Source organism: Danio rerio, chromosome 25 (assembly GCF_052040795.2).
Source record: "Danio rerio strain M-AB ecotype USA chromosome 25, GRCz13ab, whole genome shotgun sequence".
Classification (NCBI taxonomy): Eukaryota; Metazoa; Chordata; class Actinopteri; order Cypriniformes; family Danionidae; genus Danio; species Danio rerio.
In genome coordinates, this window is record NC_141045.1 from 9,305,204 (window position 1) to 9,315,000 (window position 9,797).

Sequence of the window (9,797 nt, forward strand, 5' to 3'; positions counted from 1 at the left end):
CGCCCTCACTCACTCACTGACACACACACACACACACCAATGTCACCACTGGACTTTTGTAATACCATTTTTTTCTGTCACTTTGACCATAGATGACTGGCAGACCCACCCTGCTGGGTGGGGAGAGAAAGGTGAATGATAAACGATATAAAAGGGGGCATTAAAAGACGTCCAGCACTACTGAAGCTTTACCTGTAGACTTCTCTCACCTCCCACCATGGAGTGGAGAACATCTACAGTCTGCATGCTGCTTCTGGCGCTTTCTGGTATTCAGGTCGATTCAAAAAAGGGTAAGACATGACTACTTGACATGATTCTTGTGGAAGCCTCTTGTTTTATTTGGATTTTGGATGTGGATTCCAGTTGGTATATGCATATAGTAGTACTATATTTGACTAAGTTCAATTGGAATGTATATCGTTATGTTACTGCAATTAAACAACAATCAGAAAATGACTTTGCAGTTTATATTGCATTAATTAATATTATTTTATTTTTAATTCTATTATTTTTATGTTCTATATTAGATATATTATAACTAAAATAATAGGTATCCCTTTATTTTGATGATCTCTTTAACGCATGTTGTTGAATTTAAGTAAGTAAGTAAAGGTTTATTTATATAGCACCTTTCACAGACATTAAGTCACAAAGTGCTTTACAATAAGAGAAAACCAGAAAACAGGTAAAAGAACACATATCAATAAAAGAAAACATATTAAAAACAAGTCAAATCCAGAAACACTAATACTGTTCATTAAAAGCTTGACCAAAAAGACGTCGTTTTAAAAAGTTCAACTGATCCCAGAGTTCTCAGTGCTATAGAGAGAGAGTTCCAGAGCCTTTGGGCCACAACACAGAAGGCACGGTCACCTTTAGTCTTAAGACGAGTTCTGGGAATGGCTAAAAGCTCTTTTCCAGAAGACCTCAGAGACAGGCTATAAGTGACTGCGTAAAAGACCTCGAATATAAAGGGGTGCTTGACCATGCAGAGCGCTATATATAATTACAAGAATCTTAAAATTTACTCTAAAACTAATAGGAAGCCAGTCAAGTGCCTCTGCACAACTTGCAATCGATCCATAGATGATTTGTTCAGAAAACTGAACCGAACATTACAATAATTAAACCAATTTAAGTTACATTGCATCTACATTAAAACTAACTCTCATTAGATTATAAGTAGACTGTTAGGTTGGGGGTTCACTTTAGTGTAAGTTGATATATGCTTAAATGTCTGTTGAAGGAGCAGACGGTCTACTAATGCTCAAATGAGAAGTAATTGGCATGTAGTTGCAATGAAAATTTTAGTCAACAAAATGTACAATAGGGACCATCAAAACAAAGTCTTACCATATAATATTTATGTTATATTATTTATTATTTTATAATATCTTTATTAGTTTTAAATATATGGTTGTCTAATATTGTATTTTAGAGCGTTTGGAGAACAGCCAAAAGTAACGTTCCCATAATGTTTGTGGAATGACAAAATGGAAAGTTTCCTTTAAAATCAAATTAAAAATAACTGTGAATTTTAAGATTCATAATTCATAAGAATTTACATTGCATTTTTAATTGGTGCACTCTTTAAAATGAAAAGATTTTAATTGGCATCTTGGTCACTTTATTTTGATAGTCTACATGCCAACTAATTCTCATTAGACTATAAGTAGAATAGTGTTACCGGCATCTTTGTTTCCAAATTTTAACATCCATAAAACAGAAAGAGTATAAAATGGAAAATGTTTTATTGTACAGTAGATTAATATAGAGATTTACTCATTTTTTGCTCACCCTTAATGCTGTCAAACCTTTAGGAGTTTCTTTATTCTGCTGTACGCAAAGATATTTTGAAGAAAGATGAAATGTATAGGAAAAACAAATACTAAAGAAGACAATGGTTACAGGTGTTCAAAATACCTTCCTATATGTTTAACGGATTAAAGTAACTCAAAAAGGTTTGAAATAAGTAAAGCTATTAGTAAACAAAGATAGGATACTCAATTTTGTGTGAACTATCCCTTTAAAGTTCACTACTTTGATGGTCTATGGAGTATTAGTAGACTGTCTGCTCAATACCTGCTGATACTGCTCCTTCAACAGACATTTTACTGACTATAAGAAACTTTGCAAGTACATGTCAACCTTCACTAAATCCAACACCAACCTAACAGTCTACTTATAATCTAATAATAATTAGTTGACATGTAACTTACATTCAGCAAATGGACCATCAAAATAAAGAGACCAACCGTTACTTCCAAAACCCTCTTTGAAACCTCTAGTTTCGAAATATATTTCTTGAGGACCTTAATCATCGCTTTGTTGGTGCCATAACATCAGTTATCTGAGAAATAATAATAGGTGAATTTGTTTTATGTTAAAATAAATTAAAAAAAGAAACAGCAGAAAAAACAGGAACCAACCTGTTGAAGATAGCAGGTCGTAGTTTCATCACTTGATGCTATCAGCTCCATTGATGACTTGCTTTAGAAGTTTCTAAATGTTGTCGATTGCGAAAAATGTTCCTTTACTCACGATGACTTGGAGGCCAGCTTGATCATCTTGCAGAAATGACTGATGTAAAAATCTGAAATAAACAAAAATGCGTAACACTTTATTTTGATGGTCCATTTGAGTATTAGTAGGCTGTCTGCTTAATATCTGTTGATACTGCTCCTTTAACAGACATTTAACTGACTATAAGAAACTTTGCAAGTACATGTCAACTTACACTAATCCCAGCCTAACAGTCTACTTATAATGTAATGAGAATTAGTTGGCATGTAGATGCAATGTAACTTAAACTCAACAAATGGACTATTAAAATAAAGTGTGACCCCAAAATGTACTTTGAGTTGATTAATACAACTTTTGCTATTGTTAACACATTATATGCTCCGAACACACTTAAATTTAAACTTTATGGGCTGTGGAAGACAAACATGCTTTAATTCATCTTGTTATTTTTGCAGTCTCTCCTAGTAATCATGTCAACAGCATCTGCAGCATGTGGGGAAACTTCCACTTTAAGACCTTCGATGGGGACGTCTATCAATTCCCAGGGATGTGCGAGTACAATCTGGTGTCTGACTGCCAAAGCCTCATTCGACAGTTTTCGATTTACGTGAAGAGGACTGAACGCAGCACTGGCCCAAAGATCAGCAGGGTCTCCATAACCATCAACGACATCGCCATTGAGTTGACCGAGAACCAAGTCAACGTCAATGAAGCAAAGTAAGATTGTGGGGAACCAAAACGGCTGTGTGTAAAATAGATTGTTCAATGTTGAATTTAAATCCTTTTCCTTTATTTAGAGTGACGCTGCCCGTCCATGTGTCAGGAATCCTTGTGGAAGAAAACACAATTTACACCAGACTCTATTCCAAAATGGGCATCACTGTCATGTGGAACAAAGATGATGCAGTCATGGTGAGTTTAGAAGCTTAGAGTGGGACTAATATGAGATTAGAATCAACTTGATCGTCATAAAGGGGGGAAAATAAGTTTTAACCACGTCAGCATTTTTCTCAGAAAACATTTTTTTTTTTAAAGGTGCTGTTGAGTTCAAATTTACCCCGGATGTTCGTAACACCCAGAGAACACCATATATGCAAAGAAAATAAATCTAGTTAGTTTACAAATTAAGTTATGTGTAATAAAATGAAATAACGCAAGGGGAAAAAAATGAACACATGAAGAAAGGGAGGTGTAGAAATGGAGTGAAAGCCCAGACAGCTGCTGAAATCTCTCAGTAGTTATTAGGTAATCCTCTGCCCTTTCTCATTGTAATTTAATAATCACTGCTTTAGTTCAACATCTACATTAGCAAGATGATGAAGATGAAACCAGTGTAGACATTTCAGTAAGACAATAAACTCTCAAATGCTTTCAGAGAAAGAAAATCAAACTGTAGAATGGCCCAGCCAATCACCTGACTTGTATCAAATAGAAAACACAAAAAAAACTCAGATTTGATAGACGAGACCCGTAGAACCATCAAGATTTTTACACTCTGTTAAAGTCTGTGAAACAAAATCACACCGGAGCAATGCGTGTGACTTCGTTCTAAATCTGAGACTCCTCTTTAAGCTAACATCACCAAAAAAAAAAAAAAGCCTTTATCTAAAGTATTAAATACGATTCAGTAGTTCAGTATTCTCTCCATCTGTCATATCATTGTTATTACACAACTAATTCTTCAGATTGTTTTTTGTTTTGTTTTATAATTATGTTTGTATTCTGGGTTTTTAACAAAATCTGGTTCAGTTCCATGTTAACAACAACTCGTTTAGAAATATTATTCCCAGGAAAAGACATGCCGGGTTCAATGCTTAATTTTCCTGATGTATTATGGATATCAGTTCAGTTTATGTATAAAGCACATTTTAAAAGCTTATTCAGATGGAAAAAGGTTTGTTTTTTTTACTAGAGAAATCTGCACATATTTGTGAAATAGGCTACTAGTTAAAAACTTGACAAAATAAACATAGTGAATCTGAACATTCACAACTGTTAAAAACTACTTTTAAAAACGATTAGTATATATAGTATTTAACCCTTATGTGCTGTTGGGGATGTTTTCATCCACTCTGGGGTGATGTTGAGTCTTAATTTGGCCATAACTTTTTCTTTGTTTCAGCTAGCAGAAAATCTTATTTTGACATTTTGGGAAAATGCTTAGAATTTAAATAATAATCTGAGAAAAATGTCTACACTTTTGTTATGTTCGGGAACATTTTATTTGAATAAATCTGTCAAAACTACTAAATTGCGATTTTAAATCTTTAATTGCCAAATTCATAAATGATGTCACTGATTTGGTGAAAAAAAATCACACAAAATGGCATATTTTCTATTTATTGGACATGTGAAACAACATTTCCTTTGATTAATTGGTTTTAGCCCCCCCCAGTTTTCTGTTGGTGCCTTTTTTTCCCTATTGGCATCCATTATAACCACATTGTTTTGAATACAATATATGAAAACCATATAATCATGCATTTTTGATTGTTGCTGGTTTTCCCTACTGGGAAAGGGTCAAATGTGTAATTTTACTGGGCACCCTTAACCCTTTGGCTAGGCCTGTGCAAAAAAAAAAGCTTAGTTTCTAGATTTTACAAGAGTATAAAAGTAAATTAAGTAAATTATTGTGTGTGTATGTGTGTTTGTGAGGGTGTGAGAGTGACCTTCTAAATCTAATTATGCATCTCAGCTCTCAGAACTACATGGAGTAAACAAAAACAAAGACTGTGTGTTGATGCATTATCAAATGTGCTTATAATGGAAGTCAGTGGGGCAAAACAGCCATCCACAGTAAATTAAGGAGAAAAAATAAAAATCTAACAATGCGTCAAAGCCAGTGTTGTTACTCATCATTCATGTGTCCAAGACTGTGATAAAAGGTAAAAACAAATCCAGTCCACAATTACTTTTTCTATTGAAAATAGGTAATTTTGTGTGTTTTTTTGTTTACAAATCAGTGACATAATTTGGGAATTTGGCACAAAATCCTTTAAATTTTGTAGTTTTGATCAGGACTCGGGTTGATTAACAGATTTATGAACAGAATTTTGAAAAAAACTTTTATCTGATGCATTTTTACAGAAGTTTAATTCAGTGGATGTTTTCATCCCGAACATAACAAAAGGGTAGTCAATTTGAACAGTGCACAATAGTTAAATGATTAAATGATCAGAAATTATTGCAAAACATGACCGTGTTTACTTGACGTAAAACTAGTTTACACCACAGGAAACCAGTAACATTAAGAGGTCTTTCAAGAGAGTAGTGAATGATTTAGCATATTGTGTAAGACGCCGAAACATGTTAAGTCAAGTTCTATATAAGGCAATTTTGAGTGACACCCTGAAATGTCCTCATGAAGATAATACTTCAGTCTGTAAGTGGCATTCATCGGTATATACTTATGTTATTAATTCTCATAGCACTTTCACACAAGACTTCGACACCAATTTCATATTTTTGCTACTCACTTTGACAGTCAAGTCTAATCATTTAACCACAAACTACTGTGTGATGTTGTGATAGGTGGAACTGGACTCAAAGTATTCCAATCGCACTTGTGGATTGTGTGGTGATTTCAATGGCATTCCTGTTTATAATGAGTTTATTCAATCAGGTAAGCTTTTTATAACCGTTTTATAACCTTAAATTACATGAAAGCACAATTACAAAAGTATCAATTTAAGCAGCATAAATATTCGTAATGCATTCTTAATCTTATAAGAAAAGATTGAGTGTCTGTATTTAATTTCATACAGGACGAACTGTTGGATACACTGAGTTTGGGAATATGCACAGAGTTCCCAACCCAACTCATCAATGCGAGGATCCATTTGAAAACGTGGATGAGCAAAATGTGGTGGACCAGTGTGAAAAATATGTAGGTTATAGTAAAAAAGTTCTCAATTCCACATTAAACTGTTGTGTTATGAAGCTAAAACCGTACAATGACTCTTTCACAACAGCGGGCAGACTGCGCAGACCTTTTGGAGGATGAAAAGTGGTCTTCTTGTAGCTGGGTTTTGGACCCTGAGGCTTATATTAAGGCATGTACAAATGATCTCTGCAACCGTCAACCTGAAGACGAAGACACCACTGCACTCTGTGCAACTCTAACTGAGTATTCACGACAGTGTTCACACGCTGGAGGAAATCCACCCGCATGGAGGACAGCAAAGTTCTGCAGTAAATACCATCAGAGTTCTGGCAAAAATCATCTGATTGTTTTCACATTTTCTGAAATTTTTAATCATGACTTGTTTTCTCATGCAGATGTGCAGTGCCCCTACAATATGGTACATTCTGAGAGCGGCTCCCCCTGTATGGACACGTGCTCACACAAGGACACAAACGCACTGTGTGAGGAACACAACATCGATGGCTGCTTCTGCCCACCAGGTCAATACCACTGTCTATATAAGAAATATACACAGCATTTAGGAATAGACCTACCATTTAAATGTTTGGGGTCAGTAAGGTTTTTATAAGAGTTTAACAATATTTTACTGTGTTGCATTAATCAAATACGTGACCCTAGATCAGGGGTTCCCAAACTTTTCAGCCTACAATCCCCAAAATAATCATTCCAGTGACTCGCAACCCCCACTATCCTTGGAAGTGGATATTAACTTTACAAACACCAATATGAACTACCCTATTGAAAAAACAGCTTAAATCAGCCTAGGCTGATTGTCTGGTTTTAGCTGGTTGACCAGGCTGGTTTTAGAGGGGTCTTGGCCATTTCCAGGCTGGTTTCCAGCCATTTCCAGCCTGGTCTTAGCTGGTCAGGCTGGGAGATGACCAGCTAAAACCAGCTTGACCAGCCTAGCCAGGCTGGAAGCCCAGCCAAAATCAGCTATGTCCAGCTTAAACCAGGCTGGCCAAGCTGGTTTTAGTTGGATTTAGCTGGTCATTTTCCAGCCTGACCAGCTAAGACCAGGCTGGAAATGACTGAAAACCAGCCTGGAAATGGCCCAAACCCCTCTAAAACCAGCCTGGTCGACCAGCTAAAACCAGCCAACCAGCCTAGGCTGGTTTAAGCTGGATTTTTTTAGCAGGGTATATAAACACGAGCATTATGGCAACACAAAAAAAATGTAACAGTCTAATGCAAGGGTCACCAAACTTGTTCCTGGAGGGCTGGTGTCCTGCAGACTTTAGCTCCAACCCTAATTAAACACACCTGAACAAGCTAATCAAGGTCTTACTAGGTATACTTGAAACATCCAGGCAGTTGTGTGGAGGCAAGTTGGAGCTAAATCCTGAAGGGACACCGGCCCTCCAGGACCGAGATTGGTGACCCCTGGTTTAATGCCTCATTCACTCTAGCAGTGACTGTGTAGCTCACTGTCGCTCCAGGTGGCAACCTGCAGCAAACGCAGGTTTGGGTAAGTCTAAGACACGGTGAATACAACTAAGCAAGCTTAGAGAGCATCACATGTAATGTAATGTAATGTAATGTAATGTAATGTGTATTTATATAGCGCCTTTATTGTGTATGGCCATACACCCAAAGCGCTTCACAATCATGAGGGGGGTCTCTCCACACCACCACCAGTATGCAGCATCCACTTGGATGATGCGACGGCTGCCACAGGACAATGGCGCCAGTGTGCTCACCACACACCATCTATTGGTGGAGTAGAGGGACAGTGATAGAGCCAATTCGGTGGAAGGGGATGATTGGGAGGCCATGATTGTAAGGGCCGATAGAGGGACTTTGGCCAGGACACCGGGGTTAGACCCCTGCTCTTTCACGAGAAGTGCCATGGGATTTTTAATGACCACAGAGAGTCAGGACCTCGGTTTAACGTCTCATCCGAAAGACGGCGCCCACTGACAGTGTAGTGTCCCCTTCACTTTTACTGGGGCATTAGGACTCACACAGACCACAGGTTGAGCAACCCCTGCTGGCCTCACTAATACCACTTCCGACAGCAACCTAGTGTTCCCTAGTGGTCTCCCATCCAGGTACTGACCAGGCTCAGCCCTGCTTAGCTTCAGTGAATAACCGGTCTTGGGCTGCAGGGTGGCATGGCTGTGGCATGAGCTCTACTGAGCTCTACTGGTGCTTCTATTGGCTGGCGTTCAAGAAAGTCGCTCTTCATTAGCATAAAGTTAAAGGATCTTTGTCGTGCTCGATCTGCCCACCTGGTCGCCAACAGTTGCTGTTGTTGACAGAGGTCGACGGCATTCACTTACTCTCCTTTGAAATGAATGACGATTTGCCACTTCGAGTCGCTCGTAGTGTGAATGAGGCTTAACAAAGATATAATTCTTTTAAGTCATTATTAATTTGTTAATATTAACTAGCTTTTAATTTGTATGTTATAACTTTTTATTTGTATGTTTTTTTTACGTAACAATTAAATACTATTTTTATCTTCTGCAGCTTATGGATAAAATAGAGTAATTCTAAAAGTTTAATAACGTACATAGGATTTTTTGAAATCACCAAGCGACCAAAACTAATTGAAAATCTGAGGTCTGAGGATGCAACAATAATCAAAATACTGAGAGAATCGACTTTAAAGTTGTGTAAATGAAGTGCTTATTACTAATGAAAAATGTTGATATATTTACAGTAGGAAATTTACCAAATCTTTCATGGAACATGATCGTTACTTAATATTATGATTATTTTTGGCATAAAAGAAAAATGTTGTACCCTACAATATATTTGTAGCTATTTCCATTAAAAAATATGCCTGTGCAACTAGACAAGACATAAATAATGTTGTAGTTTTTATTTCAAATAAAAGCTGCTCCTTTGCCGATAATATTAAGCAAAAAATCCTCAATGAGATCAGTTTTTTTTTTAATAAAATATTAAGCTCAGCATATATTAAACAATTGATATACAGCGCCTATAGAAAATCATCACACCCAGTGAAAGCCTATACTTTTACTCAAATTACAGCCTGCTTTCAAAACACCTTCAGGATAAAGTTGTAGAAAGGCACAGGAGAAGGGGCTACACAACATTTCAAATGCTTGAAAAGTGATTTGATTTCAGGCTGTATGACAAATAAAGTCATCATTTTAAAGGGGCATGATGATTTTCTATAAGCACTGTATAACTGTTGTCAATATTGCTGAAAATAAGAATGAATTATTCAAGAACCGCATATAGTACATTATAATTAACGCTATATTTCTTTGTTATAGGAACTGTGTTTGATGACATCTCGGACACGGGCTGCATCCCAGCAGAAAAGTGTCAGTGCAAACATGACCGTGTGTACAGCTCTGGAGAGGTCCTGCGCAAA

At 36.8% G+C, this 9,797-nt stretch overlaps 1 protein-coding gene across 1 annotated transcript in view; it reads left to right on the plus strand.

Moving 5' to 3' along the window:
* The first annotated feature begins 129 nt into the window (after positions 1–129).
* muc2.1 (mucin 2.1) overlaps positions 130–9,797 on the plus strand; it is a 40,085-nt gene continuing 30,417 nt past the window's right edge. The window contains exons 1-8 of the mRNA XM_087312752.1: positions 130–290; positions 2,979–3,240; positions 3,321–3,435; positions 6,055–6,145; positions 6,288–6,409; positions 6,495–6,714; positions 6,802–6,927; positions 9,697–9,797. The exon at positions 9,697–9,797 is cut by the window's right edge and continues 14 nt beyond it. Coding sequence (XP_087168878.1) covers positions 218–290; positions 2,979–3,240; positions 3,321–3,435; positions 6,055–6,145; positions 6,288–6,409; positions 6,495–6,714; positions 6,802–6,927; positions 9,697–9,797 — 1,110 coding nt within the window. The 5' untranslated portion in view covers positions 130–217. The remainder of the gene's footprint in view (positions 291–2,978; positions 3,241–3,320; positions 3,436–6,054; positions 6,146–6,287; positions 6,410–6,494; positions 6,715–6,801; positions 6,928–9,696) is intronic.